This window comes from Caretta caretta, chromosome 13 (assembly GCF_965140235.1).
Source record: "Caretta caretta isolate rCarCar2 chromosome 13, rCarCar1.hap1, whole genome shotgun sequence".
Classification (NCBI taxonomy): Eukaryota; Metazoa; Chordata; order Testudines; family Cheloniidae; genus Caretta; species Caretta caretta.
The window spans coordinates 32677218-32705095 of record NC_134218.1 but is presented as its reverse complement, the minus strand read 5'-3'; the positions used below and the strand labels follow the sequence as shown (position 1 = coordinate 32705095).

The 27878-nt window shown below is 54.6% G+C and overlaps 3 protein-coding genes across 12 annotated transcripts in view; 1 reads left to right on the top strand and 2 right to left on the bottom strand.

The window, feature by feature from the left end:
- Positions 1 to 6928, bottom strand: part of ARHGEF40 (Rho guanine nucleotide exchange factor 40) — a 28052-nt gene extending 21124 nt beyond the window's left edge. For 3 of the 4 annotated variants that reach the window (XM_075118873.1, XM_075118870.1, XM_075118872.1), the window contains exons 1-3: positions 6874 to 6928; positions 3994 to 4191; positions 683 to 3074 (exon numbers count right to left, since the gene is read on the bottom strand). In XM_075118873.1, the coding sequence (XP_074974974.1) occupies positions 683 to 3074; positions 3994 to 4191; positions 6874 to 6894 (2611 nt within the window). In that variant the 5' untranslated portion in view covers positions 6895 to 6928. Of the gene's footprint in view, positions 1 to 682; positions 3075 to 3993; positions 4192 to 6349; positions 6620 to 6873 lie in introns of those variants that run through there. The other variant, XM_048820177.2, reaches the window with a different exon arrangement.
- A 4452-nt stretch (positions 6929 to 11380) lies between these two features.
- Positions 11381 to 18898, bottom strand: SNAPC2 (small nuclear RNA activating complex polypeptide 2). Of its 4 annotated transcripts, none has more exons than XM_048820365.2 (6): positions 18793 to 18898; positions 18474 to 18681; positions 16984 to 17103; positions 16637 to 16705; positions 15339 to 15648; positions 11381 to 12547 (listed from the first exon to the last, which is right to left on the bottom strand). In XM_048820365.2, exons 2-6 carry the CDS (start codon positions 18669 to 18671, stop codon positions 12033 to 12035), a joined length of 1212 nt encoding a protein of 403 aa, XP_048676322.2. In that variant the 5' UTR covers positions 18672 to 18681; positions 18793 to 18898; the 3' UTR covers positions 11381 to 12032. The 4 variants fall into 4 exon arrangements, with proteins under 4 accessions (XP_048676322.2, XP_048676323.2, XP_048676324.2 ...); XM_048820366.2 differs by having other exon boundaries at positions 15339 to 15594; XM_048820367.2 differs by lacking the exon at positions 16637 to 16705.
- A 243-nt stretch (positions 18899 to 19141) lies between these two features.
- The window catches only part of CEP250 (centrosomal protein 250), a 123282-nt gene continuing 114545 nt past the window's right edge, over positions 19142 to 27878 (top strand). The window contains exons 1-2 of one of the 4 annotated variants that reach the window (XM_048820053.2): positions 19142 to 19368; positions 26606 to 26803. The gene's annotated coding sequence lies outside the window, so the exon portion shown is untranslated. Of the gene's footprint in view, positions 19512 to 21537; positions 26804 to 27290; positions 27441 to 27878 lie in introns of those variants that run through there. The other 3 variants (XM_075118867.1, XM_048820052.2, XM_048820041.2) reach the window with 3 other exon arrangements.

Genomic DNA, 27878 nt, shown 5'->3' with positions numbered 1-27878 from the left:
ACAACCAGGCCACGGCACTGAACCCAGCAGCAGCCTTTCCCTCAGACAGCCACTGCCTCCTTCCCGTGCCATGGCTCCCCACGAGGCCGCCAGCCCAGAGGGGCGTGGACAGCACAGCGTGGCACAGCGTGGCACAACCAGGGGTTGCATGCTCTGTTCATTTGCCCCAGTAGCTGGTGGCTGAGCCCTCTTTCTGACCCCTGCCCCAGGGGCTGCACCCACATTACCGTATCTGCCTGTAAAGGAGGGGCTGAGGCCAGGCTGCCTGGGAAGGGAATGGAAATAATGAACCCAGCAAGAAGCACGAGGGGGCAACTCAGGGCCCCCAGCCAAGGGGCTCCAGGCCCGTGGGCACACATTCTGCCCAAGACCAAAGCACCTCTAGACCCCAGGACCTCCTAGCTCCCACCCAGTGCCCTCTCTGCTGGGCCACAGCCCATCCGGGCATTGGCACTGGGCTTTCCTTGGCCTGGCTGGCTCCAGGACGCCAGGTTTGTCCAGGCAGCTCCCTCAGCGCACTTAGGGCGACAGGGCACCGGGTCCAAGCGGAGAAGGGGAGTGGACCTGCATCAAGGCAACAGGAGGGATGTGAGGGTGGGGTGCTGCTACACCAGGCTCTGGGGTGCCAGCCCTCCCCCGTCCAGGTGCCTAGCCGCTAACCAGCATAGGTGCGGGCACTCACCTGTCAGCTGGAAGATGCCTGAGCCCAAAAGCTCCCAGTCTACATCTTGCTCCACAGGGGCCGAGGTGGGGGGCAAGGATTCCACGGGGCAGCTGGTTCCTGCACCCCCCGTGAGGGGCAAAGCACTCTTCACAAAGGGAGCTGTGCCAGCACCAATGGCCTCCGTCCTCTCCAGGGGTCTGGGGGCAGCCTCTTCCTCTGCGCCTGTGGGGACTGCAGCCTCTGCCAGGGCCGCTGTGAGGGCCCCCTGCCCGGGGCAGTCAGCACGAGTCTCTTCCTCTTGGCTGGGGGGGATGGACCCCTCTCCTGAGGTGAGGGCAACGGGAAGTCTGGTGACAGAGGGGCTGTCTGGCTCTGTGCTGCTGGGGGGGATGCCTCCTTCTCCTGGGGTGGGGGCAATGGGGAGTCTGGTGCCAGAGGGGCTGTCTGGCTCTGTCCTGCTGGGGGGGACGCCTCCTTCTCCTGGGGTGGGGACAACGGGCAGTCCAGTGCCAGAGGGGCTGTCCCGTTCTGTGCTGCTGGGGGGAATGCCCCCTTCTCCTGGGGTGGGAGCAACAGGGGGTCCAGTGCCAGAGGGGCTGTCCCGTTCTGTGCTGCTGGGGGGAATGCCCCCTTCTCCTGGGGCGGGAGCAACAGGGAGTCCAGTGCCAGAGGGGCTGCCTCCTTCTGTGCTGCTGGGGGGAACACCCCCTTCTTTGGTGGTGGGGGGGATGCCCCCCTCTCCTGGGGCGGAGGTAATGGGCAGTCTGGTGCCAGAGGGGTTGCCCTCCTTTTTGGTGCTTGGGGGGATGTCCCCCTCTCTTGGGGTGGGGACAACAGGGAGTCTGGTGCCAGCAGGGATACCGCCCTCTTTGGTGCCAGCCGGGGCATCCCCCACCCCTGTCCCAGGAGACCCAGGCTCCTTCCAATCCACATTGGTGGGGCAGCCTCTCCCTCCCCACTTTCTCCTTCTGCGGTTGCCCTTGGCAGCCCGGTGCGGCAGCCCCGCAGCAGAGTCCCCAATGGCCCCTTGCTGGGGGCTAGTCCTGGCTCCTGGTGGCTCTGCTCTGGCTGACCTCAGGTCAGCACTGGAAGCCTCATGCTGGGGGCTGCTCGGCCTTGAAAGACCCTGGCTCTGTGCCTGCTGCCCAGGGCTAGGCCATGCAGCTGGCCAGGTCGCCTGCCCCCCTCCCTCACTAAGTCCCTGCACCTCAGCCACAGTGCTGGGCTGGGGAGAGATGGCTGGGGTGCCAGGGTCCCTGCTCTGCTGTTCCTCCCCGAGGCTGCAATCCCCTCCTTTCTGCCTCTCCTCAGGGACCCCATCCCGCTGCTTCTCCTCAGGGTCCCGGCCCCGCTGCTCCTCCTTGAAGCTGGGATCCCCCACATGTTGCCCCTCCCCAAGGTCCTCAGCACGCTGCTCCTCCCTGAGGCTGAGATCCCCTTCCCGCTGCTCCTCTGGAGGGTCCCCACCGCGCTGCTTGTCCCCCCCCAGACTGGGATCCCCTGCCTTCTCCCCAGTGTCTCCTCCCCACTGCCTCTCCCCAGGCAGACGCCCCCCTTTGCCCCGACTCTGTGCTGCCACTTTTTGTGCAGGGCCTCCCCGATCCTGCCCATCCCCCTGGCTGACCCTCGGCCCTCCAGTCTCCCCGTATGGCCTCTGTAGGTCCCAGCCCCGGAGGAGCCCTGCTTGGCCGGGATCTGCCCCTGGCCGCCCCCCTTCCCAGGTCCTGCGGGGCCGGTTCCTGGGCAGAGTCTCCTCCCGGCTGGGCTTGTGGTGCAGCCAGGCACGGTGGCGCCGGTTGCGGCCTTTGCCCTGGCCCTTGCGGGCGGGCAGGGTGCGGGTCTGGGAACTGGGGGACACTGGGGTTGGGGGGGCATCATGACGTGGCGGGCTGATTTCCAGGAGCTGCACGTACTCCCCCTCCAGGCCCACACCTTCCGCCTCCTGGCTCTCCCCGCCTGAGTGGCGCCCATCCCCAGGGCTGCGAGCCCCCAGCACCTCAGGGCTGGGGCCCGGCAGGCAACGCCGCCCCACCATGAAGCTGCCTTGGTGCACAAACTGCGGGCAGATGAGTTCGGTCCAGGGCAGGCGCAGCACCCGCTCTTCAGCGGCCAGCAGGCAACGCTCCAGCCGCCCGGCCCGCCGGTCTTTGTTGATGCCGTTCAGCCACTCGGCCGTGAAGAGGAAGGGGTAGGCGTCAGGCAGCACGGGCAGCTCCTGCACGCTGCGCCCGTCCGGCGACAGGCACTTGAGCACCAGGCGGGGGGCATGAGACAGGTAGGGGGCCACCTGCAGGTAGAAGTCGCCAGGACACAGCTGCTGCCAGGGCAGGGAGCTGAGCTGCACCACGACCTTCTCGTGCAGACAGAGCGGCCACCCCTCGTGACAGAACACAAACCCGCTGTACTGGGCCTGAGGGGGGAGAGGGACAGAGTCAGGGGGCAGCCCAACCTGGGGCACCCGGTCCTGCGCCTCCGAAGCCAGATGCGTCCCTCCATGCGCTGGGCCTGGAGCCGCAAACCGCTCCACACACCAGGCCCACAGACAGGCAGACAGACACCCCTCCACGTCCTGGGCCCACAGACTGACACACACCCCTGTATGCACTGGGCCTGTAGCTGCATGCCCTCTCCAAGCACCGGACCCACAGACGCACGCCCCCTCCATGCGCCAGGCCCTCAGACAGATGCACGCCCCCTCCATGCTCCGGGTCCGAGGACAGATGCACGCCCCCTCCATGCGCCAGGCCCTCAGACAGACGCACGCCCCCTCCATGCTCCGGGTCCGAGGACAGATGCACGCCCCCTCCATGCGCCAGGCCCTCAGACAGACGCACGCCCCCTTCATGCTCCGGGTCCGAGGACAGATGCACGTCCCCTCCATGCTCCGCGTCTGCAGACAGACGCACGCCCCCTCCATGCGCTGGGCCCACAGACTGACGCACACCCCTGCATGTATTGGGCCTGTAGCCACACATACTCTCCACGCACCAGCACACAGACAGAAGCCCCTCAATGGGCCAGGCCCACAGAGGCATTCCCCTCCATACGCTAGGCCTATGGACAGACACCCCTCAGTGCACCAGGCCCACAGACAGATGCACGCCACCTCCATGTGCCAGACCCACAGACAGACAGCCCTCCACCTGCCGGGCCCATGGACAGACAGACGCCCCCTCCGTGAGCTGGTCCTGTAGACAGACACATGCCCCCCCATGCATCAGGCCTGCAAACAGACACACAACCCTCCATGCACCAGGCCAAACCCACACCTTTGCACACATTGGGCCAGATACACATGGATGGACAGATGGAGGGACAGACAGACTCACACAGGCCTCCTGTTGAATGCGTGCCAGGATGTGCTTGGCCGGTATGAGGAACTCAATGGTGTAGTGCAGGGCATCCTCCCGGTACGTTCGCTCCACCACCTCGAACACTTGCCCCAGCAGGGTGGGCGCTGTGGCCGCAAAGGGCGGGTACAGGGCCGAGAGCGTGTTCTGCACACAGTCCTCCACTGGCTCAGGCTCCTGCGGGAAAGGGCAACACAGCACTGCCCTAAAGACCAGTCACACTCTTCTCCTAGCTCAGAGAGACGACCCAGAAGTCTTGGTGCACAGCTCCCAGGCCCCCTGCTCCATCCCACTAGACCTCACCACCTCTCAGCTCAGAGAGAGAACCCAGGAGTCCTGGCTCCCAGATCCCCAGCTCTAACCCGCTCTCCTCCCAGACCTTGCCCAGCTGAGGCCCTGAGGTGTGGGAAGGCGTTGTGCAGCGTGTACTAAACAGCCCAGCTCACGTTATGGGCCAGGGCCCTGCCCACACAAGGGTGCCAAGCCCAGTCCAAGCTAGCCGACAGCGTGAGCACAGCTGGGCTGGGCCAGGGAGCCGAGCACAGCCCCCTGCACCAGCTGCAAGCCATTAACGGCGCTGAGCTCATTCCTTCCGCAGCGCACAAGGCCAGGAAACTGCCATGGGGAGGGAAGAGCTCTGTCTAGACTCCGCTCCTCACACCCCATCAGCTGGCACCGGTGCCAAGTGAGGGCAGGGACCAGCCCTCAGCATCTATCTCCAAGTCCATACCCAACTCAGAGGGGGCCTGCGCCCACACAGACATCACCTCAGCCCTCTGCCCCACACAGAGCAGGCACTGGTTAGGGTTGGGGAACTGGCCCCTGGCCATCTATCCCCATCACCATACCCCGCTCAGGGCAGGACAGCCCCACAATACCCCAGTCCCCTGCTCCCCACAGCACTGGCCAGGAGTGGGGGAATTGGAGAGGGAAATCTCTACTGTAGACAGACACATGCAACTTCCCAGTGCTGCGAGCTTCCTTGTGACAGTGCCCAGCTGGAAACTCTAGGCAACGCGAGCTACCCCACGCAGTGCCCAAATGGAGACCCTTGTGCTGCAAGCTTCCCTGTGACAGTGCCCAGCCAGGGACCCCTGGCCCCAGGGCGATCCCCACCACCCAGCCCCCACCAGGGTGACTCCCTATGAGACAGACAGACACGCCCCATCCAGTGCCTCCCGTCCAACTCCTGTATAAACACAGCTCACAGGAGTGTCTCCTCCCAGCTCTTGACATTCCCTGTGTACAGGACGGCGCAAGGACAACCAGAGAATCCAGGGAGAGACATGGGTGGGGGGGGGAGACTAGGAGCTGGGGGAGGCAGATGGACCCTTGATAGCCAGAGAGTCCTGGCCAGAAGAGAGGTGGATGGGGGGTACTTACAGAGCCCTGGCCGGGCAAAAGGGGTAGAGGGGGACTAGAGTGCTGGAACAGTTTTTATAGTGGGAATGCTGAGAGCCATTTAACCAAACTGTAAACCCAGTATATAATGGAAACCATTTTGAGCCAGAGGGTGCGGCAGCACCCCCATAACCCCTAGTTCCAGCACCAATGGAAGGAGACACCCGGGAAACCCTGTCCGGCTGAAGAGATGGAGGGGTGGCACCCAGGGAGCCTTGGCCGGAGGGGACTGGATGGGGGATACCCGGGGAGCCCAGGCCAGTGCTGGGTGGGCGATATCCCAGGGGCCCTGACCCGGTTAAGTTGGATGGGGGGTAACCAGGGGCCCTGGCCAGGCAGGGGCTGGGTGGGGGGTACCTGGGGAGCCCTGGCCGGGCAGGGACTGGGTGGGGGGTACCCGAGGGGCCCTGACCAGGTTAAGTTGGATGCGGGGTATCCTGGGGCCCTGGCTGAGAGAAGGAGGAGTGGGGGTTACCTGGGGGGCCATGACTGGGAGGAGGCTGGGTGGGGGATATCCGAGGGGCCCTGACCAGGTTAAGTTGGATATGGGGTATCCAGGGCCCCTGGCCAGAAGGAGGGGTGGGGGTTACGGGGGGGGCCTGGCCAGGAGAAGGAGGGGTGGGGGTTACCCGGGGGGCCCTGGCCAGGTTAAGTTGGATGGGGGGTACCCGAGGGGGCCCTGGCCAGGTTAAGTTGGATGGGAGGTATCCGGGGGGGCCTGGCCGGGCGGGGGCTGGGTGGGGGTTACCCGGGGGGGCCCTGGCCAGGTTAAGTTGGATGGGAGGTATCTGGGGGGGCCTGGCCGGGCGGGAGTTGGGGGGGGCCCTGGCCGGGCGGGAGTTGGATAAGGGGTACCCGGGGGGGGCCTGGCCGGGAGGGGGCAGGGGCTGGGTGGGGGTTCCCCTGGGGGCCCTGGCCGGGCGGCGATACTGACCATGGCGCACCCAGTGCGCTCCCCGTGCCGGACGCTGGGGCTCGCCCCCCCATGGGCCGCAGCGGCTCGGTCCCGCTAGACGCCTCCGGCCACCGGGCTGGACTGGAGCCGCTCACGCAGGACGGGGCCCCGCCAAGGGGGACGCCGAGACGCAGGCGGCGGCGGGCGGTGCCGGGCAGCGGCCCCGAGCTCCGCGCGACCGAGGCACGCCCAGACCGGGACCCCCACACAGCCCCAATCTGCCCGGAACACCCCTAACCTGGCCTGGGGCCCCCAGAACCCGGATCGGCTCCCCCGTGTACCCCTACCACTGGAATAACCCTGACTCCGCCTCGCACCCCCAATGCACCCCAAGCCAGGACCCTCCAGCCTAACTACCTGGGGCCCCCCAAACCCACTGCGGATAGAGCCCACCAAGGGAGCTCCCAACCCTTACCCCCCGACCCCCTACAGCCTTGCATGGGAGCCCCATACCACCACCCTGGGGAAACCCTCCACAGCAACCTCGCAAGAAGATCCCCTACCTGTGGGTAGTCCCTCCTCATCCCTGTCACTCCATAGACCCTGCCGGATCTAGGGATCCCCCTCCCAACACACACCCTGTCCTATCCAGGGACACCCCCCCACACACCACACCCAGACTCAGAATCTTCCCCCTCCCCAGACTAGGAATTCCCAGCCCCCACGCACATCCCGTTTCAGACAGCTGTAAAAAAAAACCCTTGATCTATTCTCCGGCCCTACCAGAAAATGTTGCCAGGGAATGTTTCCCCAGGGTACTGCCCCAAAGTTGGGGCCTGTCTCCCCTGGGACTTTCACCCCTCAACCAGGAGACCACATAGCTCAGACCTCAGAATCTGGAATAAAGTACAGGAGAGGAGAGCAGCGGGAGCGCGTCTGAGTGGCAGAGGTAAGGAAGTGCCAGCTGAAGTAGTTGTCTGTTCAATGCAGCCTGACACCATGTTCCAGCTTCTTGCTGGTGCGAAATACATCACCTGGGACTTGCTCCCATCCCAGGGTGAAAAGGGCAGAGGCACACCTCGCTGAGGGACAGGGGTCCGAGTGAAGCTGCTTAGTGCTTTGCCTCTGAGTTTGGTCCGGTCTGTGACTTGAATCAGTAAACAGCTTATGACGTCTGGGCGGTGGTGGTGGTGGGGGGTCCATCTAGAGCAGCCCTGTCCCTGGACAACCCAGAGAAAGCCTGGGCCCAAGGAGGCCTGTTGACAATGGAGACGCAACTGTCACAGAAATGTGACAACGTGGGAATATTTTGTAAATTTTTTGAGTCCTGTTTCTGTCTTAGTTGTGCATTGTTACCCAGTGAGTGGAAGGGAGCTGTTTGCTCTCCAAGCAGGCAGAGATAGCGGTGTGGGTATCACCTAGCTATCTGGGCCTTAGTCTCCATATCAATGGAACCGATAACTAGTCTTAGACTTCTTTGAAGATACCACAGATGGCAAAGGTGCCATTCAAGCTACCGTTATGGTCTGCTACTAGGAGAGTAATAATAGGGACCAGTCCCAGCCTGAAATGCTGTCTGGAGCAACAAAGAACGGTTCCTTGAAGGAGATTCCTGACTCACTTTCCTACCAAAGTACAAAAATTCTGAAGTCAAGCAGTCCAGTTTTCAGTAAAGCAACAGGTAAATTGACTATAATTGAGCTTTCTACATTCACTAACCTTGACCTCACTCAGCTATTGTGCAAAAATGCGATGCACTCAAGGCAACAAAAAATAAGTATGGCTTCAGTTGAAGACAAAGCCTCAAATGTTCCAGACATCCAGGATATATCATACCGCACCATCTCAGAAACCAGGTACATTCCAACATGATCAACCTTTAACTTGCAACTACACAAGGTGCAAGAGCAAATGCCCTGTGTATGCCAATTATACCTGCTAGTCCCACTGCTTTCTCAGTAATTTCACACACTTTGTTCAGCTGGAACAGAATCTCTCCTTGTATGGAAACTGTTCCATACTCCCAATCATTTTTGTTGCCCTTCTCTGCCCTTTCCCAATTCTAATATATCTTTTTTGAGATGGGGAGACCAGAACTGCACATGCTATTCAAAATGTGGGTGTACCATGGATTTATACTGTGGCACTGTGAAATTTTCTGTCTTATCTATCCCTTTCCTAATCCTGTTAGCTTTTTTTGACTGTTGCTGCACACTGAGCATATGATTTCAGAGAACTATCAACGATGACTCCAAGATCTCTTTCTTGAGTGATAACAGCTCATTTAAAATCCCATCCGTCTGTATTTATCATTGGGATCATTTATCATAGGGATAGGATACAGAGGGACCTAGACAAATTGGAGGATTGGGCCAAAAGAAATCTGATGAGGTTCAAAAAGGACAAGTGCAGAGTCCTGCACATAGGACGGAAGAATCCAATGCACTGCTACAGACTAGGGACGGAATGGCTCGGCAGCAGTTCTGCAGAAAAGGACCTAGGGGTTACAGTGGACGAGAAGCTGGATATGAGTCAACAGTGTGCCCTTCTTGCCAAGAAGGCCAATGGCATTTTGGGATGTATAAGTAGGGGCATTGCCAGCAGATCGAGGGATGTGATCGTTCCCCTCTATTCGACACTGGTGAGGCCTCATCCGGAGTACTGTTTCCAGTTTTGGGCCCCACACTACAAGAAGGATGTTGAAAAATTGGAAAACGTCTAGCGAAGGGCAACAAAAATGATTAGGGGACTGGAACACATGAGTTATGAGGAGAGGCTGAGGGAACTGGGGATGTTTAGTCTTCGGAAGAGAAGACTGAGGGGGGATTTGATAGCTGCTTTCAACTACCTGAAAGCGGGTTCCAAAGAGGATGGCTCTAGACTGTTCTCAGTGGTAGCAGATGACAGAACAAGGAGTAATGGTCTCAAGTTGCAGTGGGGGAGATTTAGGTTGGATATTAGGAAAAACTTTTTCACTAGTAGGGTGGTAAAACACTGGAATGCGTTACCTAGGGAGGTGGTGGAATCTCCTTCCTTAGAAGTTTTTAAGCTCAGGCTTGACAAAGCCCTGGCTGGGATGATTTAATCGGGGATCGGTCCTGCTTTGAGCAGGGGGTTGGACTAGATGACCTCCTGAGGTCCCTTCCAACCCTGATATTCTATGATTCCACTATGCATTCCTTTGCACTTATCAACATTGAATTTCATCTGCCATTTTGTTTCCTAGTTGCCCAGTTTTGGGAGAGCCCCTTGTAGCTCTTTGTAGGCAGCTGTGGACTTACCTATCTTCAGTAATTTTGTATCAACTGCAAACTTTGCCACTATTTACCCCCTTTTCAAGATCAGTTATGAATATGATGAACAGCACAGGTTCCATTACAGATCTTCAAGGAACCCTGCTATTGGCCTCTCTCCACTGTGAAAACTTCCCATGTATTCCTACCCTTTGTTTCCTAACTTTTATCCAGTTGCTGATCCATTAGAAGACCTTCCCTCTTTTCCCATGACAGCTTATTTTGCTTAAGAGCCTTGGGCCTTTGTTACAGTATGCAATTATTGTAAAAATTGTGTGGAAATGTGAGAGTTAGGAAGGATGAGAGCTCCTTTAGTGACATCACTGGAAAAAAATTTCAATTAATTTCTGAGAAAAAAATCATAAAAAGTTGTTCATTTTTGCTCATTGCCATCTAGTGGGAAAAGGCTTGAATTGCAGACTTCTTAAAAAAAAATTCAAAAATCAAAGTTTGGATTGTTTTTCCCTGGAAAAACCATCAAAGCTAGAAAGGTGCCAAGGGGTGCAACAGATTCAGTTACAACAAATCTAGTATTTGTATTCTAAAGTTTATACAGGAAGCCAAACTGTTGGAAGTGGATGAAGGATCATAAAAAATCATCACAATTACTTATCACAAAAAATGTTGCTAGAGACCGAATTAGTCTAAACAAAAAGGTCTACCGATTGTACACAAGGAGGTCATGTGAGGAAGATGGAACTGAAAATTAACAGTCCAAAATTGTGCTGGAAATTAGGCCAAATTGGGTTGGAGGGGAGCACAGTAGGCAGGACCCATGGCAGTGAGGTAGGAGGCAGCCAGGGCTCTATTTCCGCTCCCCTTTATATGCATCAAACAGCCATGGGCAAGGAGATCAGGGAAACACTCCCTGATCCCCACCATGAACCCTGGGTATTTCATGCTCTGGTACTAGTAAGCATGCAATGGGAAATTTAGACTTAGAATCATAGAAGACTAGGGTTGGAAGAGACCTCAGGAGGTCATCTAGTCCAACCCCCTGCTCAAAGCAGGGCCAACACCACCTAAATCATGCCAGCCAGGGCTTTGTCAAGCCAGGCCTTAAAAACCTCTAAGGATGGAGGTTCCACCACCTCCCTGGGTGACAATCTCTACCTACCACCATCCTACTGCAGTGCATCGTGGGAAACAGTGTCCCTCACATCCATCTCAGGTGGTGGAACCACTCCCATGAAGCTTTAGCACTGATGCCTCATGAGAACTGTAGTCTCCCTGCCACAGCCCCGCGCCTTAGAAGAGTTTTAATCCCTCCTTTCCCCTCCCCCACCCCACCCGCTGTTGCTAAGATACGTATCTGGTTGGTAAGGGCAATGGTCATAGCCCTGATGATTATGGACAGGTGTTGTGCTTGAGCTGGGGCTTGGTTTCTATTAAAAGGTTCCCGACTCGTTCTGTATTTGGGAAAAAAAATGATATGGTTTAATCACATGGTGATAACCCGCTTCCCATTCCACTGGTATCACTGGAGGATGACAGACAGAAGCTACTGAAGAGACAAGGTGGATGAGATCATATCTTTGATTGGACCAACTTCTAGTGGTGAGGATTTGTCTATGCTACACCATGTACCACCTCATTGTAGACATGGCCTATGCTGACAAGAAGGGTTCTTCTCCCGGAAAGGGGCACCCTATGCACAGTGCTGGCATGCTCACGTTGTGCCTGTTAAAAGAATAGGGCTTTGCCAGAAGCGGGTCACAGCCAGTTACTTCCCTCCAGCTCCAGAATGGGGGATTAGGGAGACTTTTACCTCAAGAAGGATGGTTTTAAGCTCTTTATTCCACACCTTAAATACATTTATACTTAAGGGGAAAAAAACAGAACAGACTGCTCAGGCAGAGCCCAGAGATAAGTGAAAACGACAGTATTTACAGCCCAGCAACAAGAGAGAATACATGGTTTTATTCCACAAAGCCATAGTGTTGTGGATAGGAACCCAAAAGAGTCTGTTTCCGTCCCCGGTGAGCCACACAGCTCAGCCTTTGCTCCTTTTGGAGAAAGATTAAACTTCATTTTCACTTCAGTAGCAAACTAGGTCTTTAGTTAACATGATCTGAAGGTTGTGAACCCAGTTCGGTCACGTGCTTCTCAGAAATAGACATCTATCACCCACTCCACAGCCAAGCCCCTGCCAGCAACCAGAGCTGGGACATGGAATTCTGGACACAGGGCCAAGCAAATTCAGGTTGTTTCCTGCTAATGAAACTTCACTTCTTACCTTCAATAAAACTCCATTGTTCAGGAGAAAGACACTCCTTAGGCTGTATCCCTACCAGGGACTGCAGCCCATGGTGAGGAGAGCCCTTACAGGGTCCCCACCACAGAACCAGAGCAGGACTGGTGTAGAGAACCAGCATGAAACAGCTGCCTGAATCTCCGCTCTGAGAAACCAAGACTCACCGCCAGCCTTTTCACTCCAAACTACCCCCCTTTCGAGCCAGAAGCTCCAAGGGAACAAGGAACAAGTTCAAAGGGCAAATTCCCAGATCCTTCCAAACTGACTTCTGAGCATCTATACCGGCACTGTGGAGGGGTGGGGGCAACTGGCCATGGGAAGCTGAATGCTGGGCTGGGGATGGGCTCGGGCTCACACTGGGCTGGGGAGTTTCCTGTGTTCCCTGCTCACATTCCCCTGACCTGCTGGGCCTTTTCTCGTTGTCACTGGGCTGTGCCAGTTCTGTCGGCAATGTGCAGCTCGCAGACAGGTTAGCAGTGGGAGGCCTCTCACAGTCGACACTGGCAGAAGGCAGGTCAGCGGCCAGCTCTCCTGCACTGGCTCCTGGATCTGACCCTTTCCTGCTCCCATCTGGCTTCTGCGCAGTCAGTTCCCTGTAGGATCTGTGCATGTGCCTCTTCAATCCATCATAGTCCAGGTTGCTCAGCTCTTCAGGGAGGGACATCAACAGGTCTAGGACGACGGCAGACTCTGGAAGGAAGACCAGACCTTGTCAGGCTGGACTAATTTAAATAACCTGTTTTCAATCTCGGTTTGCATTGTACTTTTCAGTTATTTTCCTAAAGAGAGGTGGATTCTCATTGATTGGAAACCATTCAAACATGCAGCTTTGCAACTAATTATATACTTTTCACTCAACTTGGTGCTTCTTTTTCCTAACCAAAAATACTGTGTGTCTATATATACTTAAGAATTCTAGCATTTTTTATGATGTTAGGAAAATGCATTTGCTATTTACTAGATGATTAATTTTTTACCCATGATTTCTGATTAACTACATTTTGGATGGAAACTGAAATTCAGTTAAATGCATAAAAACAGCAAATTACAATTGTTTTTTTAAAAAACCTCCTTAAATGTGCTACACAAGAAAAATACACAAGAAAAAAGTAAGTTTATCACAACATTTTGTATTTAAAACTGTGGTCTTAGGACTAATACCTCTTACTCTCATTTTCATTCATAAAGTGCAAGAGGAAAACAAGCTTTCCTACTTTTTCAGCTCTATCAGTTTCTCAATTTTGAATGAGCTAGTCATTGAACTGAACTAGCTGAATCCACTGAAAAGAAGAAAATATTCTCTTCGCACCTGCAGGAGAGAGTACTGCTTTCAAAAGTTTGTTTAAGAACAAAAGAATGGCCATATTGGGTGAAATGGTTCATCGAGCCCAGTATCCTGTCTTCTGACAGTGGCTGGTGCCAGATGCTTCAGAGGGAATAAACAGAACAGGGCAGTTGTTGAGTGATCCATCTCGTCGTCTACTCCCAGCTTCTAGTAGTCAGACGTTCAGGGACACCCAGAGCACAGGATTGCATCCCTGACAATCTTGGCTAATAGCCATTTATGGATATCCTCCATGAACTTATCTAGTTCTTTTTTTAAAAACAGTCAAGAGTTTTGGCCTTTACAACATCTCCGGCAACAAGTTCCACAGGTTAACTGTGCGTTGTGTGACGAAATACCTCCTTATGTTTCTTTTAATCCTGCTGCCTACTAATTTCATTAGGTGACCCTGGGTTCTTGTCTTATGTGAAGGGGTCAGTAAGACTTACCTTTTGCTTTCTCCACATGGTTCATGATTTTATAGACCTCTATCATACCCCCCTTCATCTTCTCTTTTCTAAACTGATCTCTCCTCATATGGAAAATAAGAGATTAAATTTCAACCAACTCTAGTTTCAGGTGCTTGGTCAGTGACTTTTACCAAGTCAGTGGTTTGACTTTATTTGAAATTTGGAAGCAAACGTACTGTTTGAATATTTTTTGCTATTTAAATTATTGTAATAGATTATAGTAAGGTTTGATCTCAGCAATTTTAAAGAGGTTTATTTTATAGGAAGAAAAGTGTGCTAAACTTAAATATAAAAAAATCCTATTTTAAAATTGTTTCAAAAAATTGTTGATTTTTGGCCAGCCTGAACCTTGTCATTCATGCCTGCGGAACACAGGCTACATTCTGGCTCCGGATCCATGAACAGATGCATGCCCCAGGCTCCGCACTCACTCATGCACTCATTCCCCATCTCAATCACACTCAGGTCCCTCAGTCCCTGTGTCAAGTCAGTAGAGATGGGGTGGTCAACCTAAGCCTGAGAAGCAGCCAGAATTTACCAATGTACATTGCCAAAGAGCCACAGTAATATGTCAGCAGCCCCCCCATTAGCTCCCCCCACCCCTCATTCCCGGCACCTCCCGCCCACCAGCAGCCACGCAGATCAGCACCTCCCCCTCCCTATCAGCTGTTTCGTGGTGTGCAGGAGGCTGGGGGGGGGGGGGGAGGAGGAGTGAGGGCACAGCAGGCTGGGGGAGGGGGCGGGAAGGGGTGGAGTGGGGGCAGGGCTTATGGCAGAGCCAGGGGTAGAGCAGTGAGCATCCCTCGGCACACTTGAAAGTTGGCGCCTGTAGCTCCAGCCCCTGAGTCGGTGCCTACACAAGGAGCCGCCTAGTAAACTTCTGAAGAGCCACATGTGGCTCCAGAGCCACAGGTTTGCCACCCCAGCAGTACAGGAAGTGGCAGTGAATGGCTGACAGCCCTCCCTGGCCCCATTAAAATCCCCCCCATGGCCTGGATCATGGGACATTTTGATTAAGCAGCACATGGCTACAATGCTCCAATCAGTCTTGCCACAGAAACGCTCACTAAGGAAAGGGAGGTGTTTTCAGCTGGCAGATCTGAAGGAGCCAATGTTTTGCAAGTGAGAGTCCAGGAATCATGTACTGCTGCCTTGCTCACCTCAGTCTGAGCACAATGTCTCGGTTTATAAGGTGACTAGCACTTATCAAGCAATATACAAGTATGAGAATGGAGAAGACGGAGGTGGGCCAGGACCCCACCCCCCACCATCTCAGCACTAGAGGGATCCCGGAGCACGTGCACCCACTCAGCCTCAGGGGCCAACCCTCCAGCACTGTCTGCAGAAGGATGGCCAGGAATGCCATGAAGAGGAAAGTGGAGGCAGTGCTAGAACATAGCAAACGCTCCCTCCTCCGGCAAGGGAGCAGATCAATTTCTAGACTCTGGAGGAAGCTACTGATTGGCAATGAGCAAGTGGTGGTTACAAGGTCCCAGGGAACACATTCCGTGCCTGTGAGCCTCTAGCTGGCCTTGGATTAATTTCCACACTTGGAGCAGTCCCACACGTCACCAGGGCTTGCTGGTGTCATACCATGAGCTAAGCTATGGGGGAGTGACGGCTATCACAGCCAGCTGGTTCCCTCCCTGAAGATCACAAACATGTAGCTTTTTGGATCCCAACTCACCGTATGGCGAGAGCTCGGGCGCTTTGATGTCCCTGGAGAGCATCGATAAATATTTATAGATCTTCTCAAAGTCCACGCTGAATTTCTCTGGTTCCTCGCGAACACCTGGGTCTGTGCTAGTGCTGGAGGACGGAGCTGCTGCTGGGGGGCCTGGGGCAGCATCCCCATTCCTTGCTGCATCATCAGGGGCTGGCGATGCAGCATGCTGGCTCGAGGAGCCTGGAAGGACCTTCTTCTCTGCAGCTCTGGTCAGCTTCTGGGGAACGGAGTGGAGCAAACTGAGCGGCTCGGTGACTGCGATGGTCAGAACCTGAAATTCAGAGATTCTAAGGACAGACTCATCTAGTCTGACCTCCTGCATGACAAAGGCTGCAGATCTCACCTGAATTAATTCATGTTTGAACTAGAGCAGATCTTTTCAATAAACTTCCACTCTTGATTTAAAAATTACCTTTTCCAATGGTTAATTCCCATCCCTGTTACAACGTTGTGCCTTATTTCTACTCTGAATTTGTCTAGCTACAAGTGGGAGCTCAGGAAGCAGAAGGAATGGGGACCCCCTTTCCAGAAATGCCAGACACTCCCAGGGCAGCCCCCCTCCCAGTGTCAGGCACTTCCCGACCCCACAGCAGACCTTCCTCAAGGTCAGACTAGGCCAAGAGAGCCGTCCACCATGCAGCACAGCAAAGCAGAACTAAATGCAATGCAATAAGCTACAGGGGCTTTGGACAGCCTGATGCTCTCTGGAGGAATCTCTGATAACCAACCACCTCTCCTCTCACTCCTGGATACGAGGTGCATGGCAAGGGAACGGATTTGCTCACTGCCAAGACAGGTGGCAGAGATACCACTGCCCATGCCCTACTTCGATCTCTTCACTTTTACGTAGCTAAGCTGCACAGAAAGCAGCAGTTGGGAGAGCAACGCTCAACGTCAGAACAGCTGGGTTCTACTCTGAGCTCTGCCACGGACCTGCTGCATGATGTCAGGCAAGTGGTTTCACGGTATGCGCCCCAGTTTCCCCCATACCAACAGGAAGGGTGAACTGCTGCTTGGCCACTGCAGCAATGCAGCCATGTGAACACAGAGGAAGGTGGTAGAACTCTTGTAGTACACAAGGATGGAATAGCCTGCCTGTAGCAGAGATATTTCCTACCAGCGACCAGAAGGGACTGGCAGGCTTGAGCCCTGGCATTGGCCAGGTTTTATTCTTCATTCTCTGTAGAAGTCTCTGACCCTGCTGGGTTCTTGGCCCCAGTGGGATCTTGCAGCAGTCACTGAACACTGATGCCTGTTACCTGAGAGAAAGCTGTTGTCACGGTTTCTTCCAGCTTATCCGTCAGCTTCTCAGCAAGATCTGTCCAGACCTGAGAGGCAGATTTCAGTGAGTGCACTGGAATCAGGCATCCATCCACCTACGCACAGCTACAGTGCGAGAAGTATGAGGCCAGCCAGCAGAGGGCAAGGAGAGCACAGAGTGAGACAGGGACAGCTCCAGAAAGGACAGACTCACTGCAAATGCCTTGTGCCTCAAGCCCATTCTGGTACAGTACAACCAAACTCACCCTTGCCCTGGTACCGTACAGACAAACCAGCCCTGACCACCCCCACACAACACCAGCCCTGATTTCCAGATTCTCCGTACCTCAATAGGAGCTAGAATCTCAGCTTCTTTGCATTTCTGCTCCTCCCGGCAGCGGCGATACTCCATCTGTATGGCCTCCCTTGCTACACGGCCCTTCAGCTGGTGGATGAAGGCCAGAATCTGCAACCACAGGGAGGTTCAGGCATAGCAGTATACAGAGATGCCTGTCCCCCAATAAACAGCTCATGGGTGGGCTGAGAAGGGTGTGGCTGAATGCCTTCTATCCCAACTGGACTACATAGCTGCAGCTGAACTGGGTGTCAGTTCCACCTCTCCCAAAACCCTCTCTGGTTCCAGACAGCAATGAGTTAGTGGGGTGAACTTGCAAAAAGATTGTACAACTAATAAGAAGGACCAAAAAACTTTTAGGCCTGAAAAACCATGGGAAGAGACGGCTGCGCCTAGGTCAGGGGTGGGCAAACTACAGCCCTGGGGAGCAGGGTCGAGAGCTGCAGCACGCGCCTCGGCCCCACTCCAGCCAGGGGCCGCACCATGCGGCTGCTGGAAGCCATGGCATGGCCCCCCTCCGGCTCCTACGCACTCCAATGGGCCCCCTCTGGTGCTCCAATGGGAGCTGCAAGGGTGGTGCCTGCGGACGGGGCAGCATGCAGAGCTGCCTGGCCATGCCTCTATGTAGGAGCTGGAAAATAAACATGCCACTGTTTTTGGGAGCCGCTTGAGGTAAGCGCCGTTCGGAGGCTGCACCCCTCAGCCTCTCCCTGTGCCCCAATTCCATGCCCCAGCCCTGATCCTCCTCCTACTCTCCAAATCCCTTGATTCCAGCCCAGAACACCCTCCTGCACCCCAAATCTCTCATTTCCAGCCCCACACCAGAGCCCACACCCCCAACCGGAACCTGCACCCCTTCCCGCACCCCTGCCCCAGCTCTTATCCCCCTCTCACCTTCCGAACCCCTCAGTCCCAGCCCAGAACACCCTCCCACATCCCAATTTTGTGAGCATTCATGGCCCGCCATCCAATTTCTATTTCCTGATGTGGCCCTGGGGCCAAAATGTTTGCCTACCCCGGTCTAGGTACTATGGTGATGGGAACTGTTAAGATAACTGGATAGAAAATGCTGTGGAGAAAGTTGGCTGGGAGAAGCTGAGAGGGGAGCTGTGACTGTCAGAGACAGATAAGGGGCAAGACATCACCCACAGGAGCCTGCAAAACCCCTGAGCTACAGGAGATGCATAGGCCAACATCCTCTCTAGTGCTGCCAAAATCAGGGAACAACATAAATGGAAACAAGAGGAGCCGCCATCAGGCAGCACTAGGTTTCCCCACCCCAACCGCAAACTGAACAGTGGAGAGGGACCTGCAGGGCAGTACGATGGTGGCCCCCGTTCCCAAACCAAGCAGGAGATTGGGCACTCTCTCTCTTTTGTTAGCAGAGAGTGCTCTGCTGTCCCCTAATTACCTTTATTCTGACCCTGGCCTGGCCCCAGTCACCAGCTTGGCTGGGACCAGACCCCCGAGCCCGCGCTCACCTCGGCCTCACTCCTACGGGGCAGATGCTCCCGCAACTGCTCGGCCTGCAGCTCCCCTTGAGGGGCCTGGGCCTTCAGGGCCTTGATGAGGTGCCGCTTCTCCTGCGCCGTCCAGGGGGCCCGAGCGGGTGCGTGGCGTGCAGGGGGGCCCGTTTCGTAGCGTGTGGGGGCCGAGCGGGTCCGAAGAGGGGGCTTCATGGCTCAGGCTCTGCAGGGGAAGACAAAGGAGTCAGAGGCCAAAGCCCCCGGGTCCTCCCAACATCTCGCCCCCAGCCACCCCCTCTACCCACAGCCCCCCTCGCTCTCCCCACCCACGGACCCTGCGGGGGAATCCGGGCTCTGCGGCCGGGGAAGCGGAAAGAGCGAGCGCCGCGCTTCGGCCGCGTCGCACAGATATGACGTCACAGCAAGACCTCCGGAGTCGGCGCCGCGACGGAGAGCCTGGAGGGGCGGGGGAAAGAGAAGTGAAGAAATGCATTGTGGGAAGCGTGGTGTTTCCCCCGGCCTCCATCTCCCATCGGCCATTGCGGGGGCTCGGGACTTTCCGTTTCCAGGACCAGAGCCCTGTGAGGCCGGAAGCGGAAGTTGCCGTGGGGAGCACGGCCCTGAGCGCCAGGGAGAGGTGTGGGCGCTACGGAATGACGTGAGCCCCGCTCCGGGCCCGGGGCATCACGGGAGTTGTAGTCCCTGCCCTGCCGCGGATTTCGGGCGGGGATTCTGGGTATTGGGGTTTTAGCTGCGCCCGCGCCGCGCTGCCGCCCTCCTCCAGGGCCGGGCCCCCTCGGGCCGTGGCGCTGCTCCGGGCGCCGGCCGGGTTTGCTGCAGGAGCAGGCCCGGGAGCCCTGTGGCTGCGCTGAGCAGACGGCCTGCGGCGCCGGCGGGTTTTCCTGGGCAGGTTAGTGCGGGCTCGATGCCTCAGCCCGCGCCCTGACAAAGAGCCCGGGAAGGGGCGCCTGGGAATTGGGGTCCCGCGTCCGGACAGTCAGAACACGTGGCCCGGCTCTTCGCTCACACGTGGGAGCGTGTCCTCGTACCCAGGTCACAGGCGGGGGGCGGGCAAAGGGTTTTTTCCGATAGCCGTTTGCTAATGGGGGGTGTGTGTGACAAGAGGCTTTGGGGGGTGTACCGCAATTTCACTGCCTCACCTTGTTTGCGTTGCTGTTTCAGTAGCCTGACCCCTATGTCCAGGCGCACACAGGCTACAGAAGGACATACAGTCACGTGTTCTGTCCTAACTATATAGCCAGTTGCCCCCAATCCTCCTGACTCAAGATGATAATGTGTGAAGTAACGCTTGAAATTAAAATGAAGACATTGGGTTTTATTGGTGATTATTCCTTCCCTGGGGTAATAAAAACTTTTAGGGAAGCTCCAAATTATTATTAAATTGCTTATAAACTGCTTTTCAAACTGAACTTGTTCTCAAGCAGTAACCAAAGCGCTTTAATATTTATACATTTCAAACAATTATTTAACTGGCAGCCAATGTGGGGCTTAAGATATGTCTCAATTGAAAAGCTTGGCTAAAAATTGTGTAACTGTAAAGTTTTTTTCTCTAAAACAAGATTAAAACTTTTTAATCTGTGAAGATAACTGAAGCTGGTCATGTCAGTGCTATATTTACAGTTCATTTACCCTGCAGAACAAGGTTGTTTTCATATTATGACTATCGAACTTTTCAGGCCCAACAATTAAACAGGGCATGCATCTCCTTTGCAGGAAGGTTGGTTCCCAGGAGAGTGACCTGCCTGTAATCAGAGATGTTCAGTCTTCTTTTGGCTCCTCTTACACGTTGGTGGGTTGGAGTCACTGGTCACTATTTTCTCCTTCTCGGTACTTGATCTTGGTTTCCTTTTGACAACATGAGCCTCTTAGCCAGGGACAGCTCGCTCTTGGGATAAAAAGAAGGGAGAGGGGTGATAGTTTCCTGTGACTTCTATTCCAGTGGCTTCGCCCACAGGGGATAGGGAGGAGTGAGGGGTGCCCCTGGTCACCATTGCTGCATCCCCTCGGCTCGGTCCCCCAGCCGTCATTCCTGCAGCCGCCGCCACCACCACTGCTAAACACCGGTGACAGGCAGAGGTGGGAACTGTGCTGCTGCTAACGCTACCAAACCCACCTCCACTGTCCCCTTCGCTGGCAGAAAGGGCCAGAAAAAGGGCAAGGCCCAACCAAAAGCCCCACTGTGTGGTGACTACAATGGCCCCACCATTGGCTACAACTCCCCCCTTCCCCGCCATCCTTTCCACCATCTCTGAGGGCACTGACCTTCCAGCCCCAAGGACATGCACCCAGGTGGCCGCAGCTCCTTCTGCTCCCCACTGCTGCCTCCTCCTCTTTTCCTTCCTCTGTCTCCGGCAGCTGGGGTCTCTTCCTCTCCCTGAGCAGGAGGCACGGCCTCTGCTGCCTTCATCTTTGTCTGCATGGTGGAGGTCCAATCGTGCCAATCTCAGCTGGACGACATTTACATCTCTCATCTGAACATGTGGGGTGTGCCCACTCCTCCAGCATCAGGTTGGCCCCATTCACAGACCACCACGTGATGTCTGTGACAGTCTCACTGATACCTGAGTGGCCAGGGCTGGTCTACAGGCCTTTCAACAACAGCCTGCTGGATAGTGTCCTTCTGGGGGAGTTCTGGCTGGGTGGGCACAGGCGAAGGCACATCTTTCCCTCAGTGCAGAGGTGGGGGGTAGGGGGCCTGGCTCTTCTGCCGTGACTACACCCGTGGGGACAATTGGTGGAAAGATGCAGTGATCGAGAAGTTGGAGTGTGAGAGATCTTTGAGCCAGAGAGATGCCTGGCTGCTCACCTGGGAATCTCTCCCTCTTGGAGTGTCTGGAGAAATGGGACAAGCTTTGGGTCCTTGATGACCGCAAGGCTTAGGGAGCCTTCATCTTGCTCTTTCTGGAGAAACTTCACAGCTCCCACTTCATCTATTTCCTGGAGAAGAAGAAAAGGGGTGCCAAAAGCATCACCTGCCTCCTGGCAGAGGATGGCACCCCTCTTACAGATCCAGAAAAGATGCAGGAAAGAACAAGGGCTTTCTACCTGTTCTCCCCAGATCCACCTGATGCCAATGCTTGCAGGCTCCTGAGGGATGATCTCCCTATGGTCAGAACAGGCAACCAGGACTGGCTGAAACTTCCTCTCACTCTGGCCAAGTTCCAGGAAGCCGTCTATCAGATGCCCACCAACAAATCCCCAGACATCAATGGGCTGACTGTGGACTGCTACCAAATGTTCTGTGAAGTCATCAACCTGGACCTTGTCATCAACTGAGCTGAGTTCCTGGGGAGCAAGATGCTCCCTCCTGATGTGCAGGCAGACCAACCTGAAGAACTGGCGCCCAGTATTGCAGCTCGGCACAGACTATAAAGGTGTATCAAAGGCCGTCTTGCAACAGCTGATGTCCAGGCTGGTAGACACAATCCACCCCAACCAGACCTACACTGTTTTGGGCCAGACCATCTTCAATAGCCTCTATCTGGTCTGGAACCTTCTCCACCTGATGTGTAGGGATGGTCAGTCATTCGTCCTCCTGTCTTTCAACCAGGAGAAGGGGTTTGAGACGGTGGATCCATGAAAAGGATTGTTACCAGGGAAAATGGCAGAATTAGAATGATAGAAGTTGCAAAGTCCTTGCACCTTAGCTAAGGTACACATGGAAACTGGTGATTTGCAGGCTGACCTCACTGTTGCAGCAGTGGTACGCAATTTTGCACCGTTTCTACTGGGGAATGATTTTTTTGATGTGGCAGAATCTGTCCCAGGGTTTGTTAGCAGCAAGAAAGAATCTTGTGCTAAAAGCCCCAGAGGGGAGGGTAAAGTTACAAGTGCTGCTGGGGAAATAGGAGTGTCTCTTTAATTCCTTGGTAGCAGCAGGTGTGGTCCAAACCAGTTCCTGTAGTCCAAGGGCTCAAAGCAAATCCCCGTGGGAGGGTCTGGATAGAGCCAGCTCCTATCCTGTGAACATCTCCCTGTGGGAGGGGAATGTTCCACATTCTAACAGGCAGGACTTCCCAGCTGCTGACTGCCAAGAAGTTGCAGGTCAGCAGGGGACAGGTCCTGCCCTGGGATGCACAGAGACATGTATCCAGGAGATGGAAGTTGGGGTCTTGGTGACTGCTGTGGTGGGAACAGACCACAAGGACTCTGTAATTGAAAGCAAGCTCAACCTGAGTTAAAAGGTGGGGATTTTGCTGGCCAGCGAAGTGTCTGTCATAGCTGGCAGCTGTGAGCCCACATCTGGAACATGGCCACCTTTTGGGGGACACAGGAGTGTCTGCCTCAGAGGGGAGCCCAGAGAGGGAAGTCCTGACGGAAGGTGAGGGGGGACAGGAGGGTCTGCTCACCTTTTGTAGGGAGGCTTTTCCCCAGGAGGAGGGTAAAAAATCTACATCTGAAATGCCAGACCCCTCACCTGTGGATAAGGTTTTAAGGGAAGACTGGGGGTCAGATCTCCTGGAGGGGAGAGTCCATCCAGTTGACCTGTTGGGAACAGAGAGTGGCGTGACCGACGGGATCTTACCAGTCCAAAGCACTCCATTAAAGAATGTTATTCCTGCTACCCTTGTAAAAGATAACATGGCTGGGGGAAAAAAAAACTTTGCATTTGGGAAGCTTCACAAGGGGATGGGGTCCAGCCCAAAGAAATTCTAGGGGGAGGGGCCCAGGGCAGGCATGGCTGCAATGCACCCTTTCCTTGCCAAAGCCTCAAAACTTGCCTGAATTGAGAGCCTTCTCCAAAGAGGCAGAAAAATCTGTATCAAAGCATCTACCATGGTACACAAAGGGATTGGAAAATGGAATAGACACTGAACAAGCCAAACTGTGTGAACAAAGCCCTGAAAGGCTGTCTGTCATAAATTGGCCGTCAATCTTGTGTCTTTTCCTACTTCATCTATGGGTCAAGACAAGGGAGTTAATACTAGTGGTAAACCCTTTAAAGATGTGTGACGTACCTGGTTTGTGGAAAAAAACTTTTGTACATGGTAGGGATGGTGTCAGGACAGTCCCACAAGCATGTTGCTTTTCAGCTTATACCTGTACACAAGCTGGAAACTTGGCACAGCAGCAGAAGCATAGGAGGCCTACACTGTTGTGTGGAAGTGGAAACTGAGGCACGTCGCCTCATGGCATTGGTGACTGAATGCCAAGACACCTACATGTTAACAGATAGTGCTGTCTGCATTCTGTTAGCAATACTGCACTCCACATGTTTTCAGGCACCCAGAGACCAGGAACCCAGAACTTTGCTAGGTCACCTATGAATGACATCACAGGGTTTAAAGGTACTGGGAGGGGGTGTGACCAGAGACAAACAGGGATTTTACATGTACTGCCTCCACCATGGACAGTGTCCACGTCTCTGGCAGTAAATTCAGGAGGAGGCTGTGATGTTATTGACATGAACTGTGATCATGTAGATCATTGTTGCAACCAAGGTCCTATAGTGGCACCAAATCTTGTACAAGGAGGTCAACCAAGGTGTCTATAGAAACGTTGTAATTTGCTAGTTATGATTATGCTCTCTGTATGTGTGTATCATTTTTGTATTTTAAGTTATGAATATTAGCTATTTACTTGTATCTCAATGTGTTTGATTCTAAGTAGCCTCAGTGAAGCATTTGGTCAGCTTCTTGAGAAAGTAAGTGCGCAGTCAAGTAAGTAATCTCAGTAAGTGCCCAATCAAGAAACACTTAACTGACAATAAACTTTGGGAGACGCTAATCCACATCTGAGCTTTCCTGGGAACCTTCAAACTAACATGTAAACAATAGCGTCAGCCTGCAAAAAGCTCAATCATTCATGGACATGTGACTTGGCCAGGTGGCTACAAACTCCATCTTGTTGCTGTGACTTTGCACAGAAGAACAAAGGGGTTTCCACCCACAAGAGAGAGAATATAAAAGGCCCTGGAAGCCTCTCCATTTTGTCTTCAGCTGGCTAAAGAGATGGCCTCTCCACCCCAAAGAGATGCCTGAAAGAAACTGGAACAAAGGACAGTATCTACAGGGGTGGGAGTGATTGCTGGACCCAGGCCATAACTACAACGTTGGTCTGAAAAGGATTGGGCCCAGACTAGGAAGGAGTCTAGTCTGTTAAAGAAGCTCATTGGAACATCTCTGAGGGTGAGATTTACCTGTATTCAGTTTCCTACTTTATTAGGATTAGATGTGCATGTTTTGTTTGATTTTGCTTGGCAGCTTACTTTGTTCTGTCTGTTATTACTTGGAACCACTTAAATCCTACTTTTTATACTTAATAAAATCACTTTTGCTTATTAATTAACCTAGAGTAAGTAATTAATACCTGGGGAAGCAAACAGCTCTGCATATCTCTCTGTCGGTGTTATAGAGGGCAGACAATTTGAGTTTTTCCTGTATAAGCTTTATATAGGGTAAAACGGATTTATTTGGGGTTTGGATCCCATTGGGAGCTGGGTGTCTGGGTACTAGAGACAGGAGCACTTGCTAAGCCGTTTTCAGTTAAGTCTGCAGCTTTGGGAGCATCGGTCAGATCCTGGGACTGTGTTGCAGCAGATTAGCGTTATCTGTCTCAACAAAGCAGGATTCTGAAGGCCCAAACTGGCAGGGAAAATGGGCTCAGAGGTAGTCTCAGCACATCAGGCGACAGTCCGAAGGGGGTTTCTGTGACTGAACCCATCAGAGCATGTTTGGGCTCAGGCTGGAGCCAAGGCTCTGGGACCTCCCTACTTCATAGGTGTCATACTGTCTGGAGTGGTTCACAACTGTGAGTGCCAACCTCAGGGCACGCTGTCAAAAAGGAGGGTATAAACCCCAAACTTGGTTGTATGTTCCATAATTAGGGCTACGGTTTTTTTCACGGAGGTCATGGAATCTGTTTTCCCGCGACTTCTGTGACTTCATCCCGTGGTGGCTGCGGGACCCTGGAGCTCCAGGCTGCCATGGAGAACTCTGGAGCTGAGCTCCCCATTTTGTCACAGGTATCTTTAGTAAAAGTCAAGGACAGGTCATGGGCTTCCGTGAATTTTTCTTTATTCACAGCTACAGCTCACTTCATCGGATGCAAAAGCTCATGCTCAAATAAATTGGTTAGTCTCTAAGGTGCCACAAGTACTCCTTTTCTTTTTGCGAATACAGACTAACATGGCTGTTACTCTGAAACCTGTTTTCTTAAATTGTCCTTCTCATCCTTTATTTTGTTCTTTCATCAAGTTCCTCAGGGAGTTATCCCATGCTGGTTTTGATTACTGCTATCTTGTCCCCATTGATAGGTGCCTGTCTCACCTTTAGAGTCGTCAATCTGCCCTTCTCTGAGATTTCAATAGGGGCGTGTTGCAGCCTCCTGGTGCCCTTGCATCTGTCTCCGGTTCCTCCCTAGACTATCTGGTTCAGCGATGGCCTTCAAACTTATCTCTTAACACACACATTCCTCATTCACACACAAAACAGAATTAATTTATACAGAACATTTAGAACAGGAACATCAAGTTGCAATGCAAAAGAAAAACAATCATGGCATTCTTTTACATATTTTAAAATGCTAAACTTATAACAAATTGGTGACCCTCAAAGGTCTGTCACTGCCTTGAAATCAGCACAGACACAGATTCTGGCTGATGTATCTCTACCAATGGCCCATTAGGCTATTCTTTCTGCTATTCAAAAAGGGTGGCTGGCAGGATATAATCAAATCATACACCAATGCATTTAATACATGCTACATTATTATTCTTTATCCTTCATTCTAAATTATATAAAATACAAACATAAAATCCTACTACTACGTATGGTTCCAAAAGGTGACAGAGTTGTAGTAATCTGTCAGCACTGAATGTCTTCTAGGACTAACCCAGGTTGACCCTGGGGTTCTCTGTTTTTGTTTTCTAGCTCCTGCCCTTTGAGAGTTCATACAGCAAAGATGAAAAATTTTAACTATCAGCTATCTTCATTTCCTTCTTCCAGAATTCAGGCTTGTGGGACAAGTTTTCTTACACATAGCACCTTCATGGTTGTGAGAGAGTTATGAAGTGGGGGATTTTCTTGGTTTTTTTTCAGTGGTTTGCATGTGGGGGGGGTGGGACTCAGTTTCCCTGGGCGTTACTGGTTTAACGAGGTGATGGGAGAGGGAGTTTGTTGTTACAGAGGACCGGGACAGAACTTGGGACCCCGGCCAACGGCCTGGAGAACGGATTCCACGGTGACGGGTGACCAGCAGGCCCAGCTCGGATGCCACAGCCGGTTCTGGCCAGTGAGGGGACAATGGGCTGTGGAGAGAGGAGCTCGGTGACCTGACCAGCCAGTGCCAAAGGAACCGTTTAGCAGGGGCCACAGACATTACAAGTAAGGTTTCATGCAGCAACTTGCAAGCCTTTAATAGAGCGTAACCACGTCTTTACAAAGGGAGCCCCCAGCTTGAAGGAGGCTAACATACAGGTGAGCGGTCTGGTTTCCAGCAATGAATTTGTCAGGGCGGAGCTGACCCCTACAGCCCGGGCAAGCACCCCGTCTACCAGCATCGCAGCAGGGCCCCAGAGATGGAGCTGCTGCCGGAGCCCGACTACGCCGCCGTTTTACAGCCCCGGGCAGCGGGCCCGGCCCAGCTGCAGGGGCTCCAGGGCAGCCTAGACCCCGCCGCGCGGGCAGCTGCACCTGGGGCGCAGCCAGGGCCAGCGTGCGCCTGAGCCCGGGAAAGAGCAGCAGCGCCAGCAGCCCAGCGATGTGCCCGGCCCGGGCCCCCCCCGGAGGTCCCGGCCGGGCCCCCCCCGGAGGTCCCGGCCGGGCCCCCCCCGGAGGTCCCGGCCGGGCCCAGCCAGCCCCCGCTGGGGAAGCCGGAGACGCGCTCCCGGGCCGCGGCCGCGCGCAGAGCGGGCTCCCAACGCCGGAGCGCGCATCGGCGGCAGGCTGGGGGCGGGGCGCCCGCTCGCCGCGGCCGAAGCGTGGGTCTGGCCGGCCCGGGGGCGCCGCGCGGGAAGCGAGGGTGAGGCGGGCCCGGCCCGGGAGGAGCGGGCCGAGGTGGCGGGTGGGGGGAGAGCGCGGGGCTCCTGGGGCTGCGCGTCCACCACGGGCCGGTGCCGGCCCCTCGCCCCCCAGCCCGGCCGGGTCCCGACCAGCCCCACTGAGCCGGAGCGGGCGAGGGCGGCCCGGAGCGCGCGGCCCGTCGCTCCCAGCAACTCCCCCGCCCACCCCGCGGGCCAGCGGCGGGACTCGGGAGCGGCGCTGTGGGGCCGGCTGGGTGACGGAGACGGGCCGGGGGGTCGGGTGGGTGACGGAGGCGGGAGACGCGCCGGGGCGCGAGGGGAGTGACAGGCGGTGGGTGGGAGAGAGGTCGGGGGTGACAGTGGCGGGGTGGGGCTGCACCGGGGGCCTGGACGGGTGACGGAGACGGGCCGGGGGGTCGGGTGGGTGACGGAGGCGG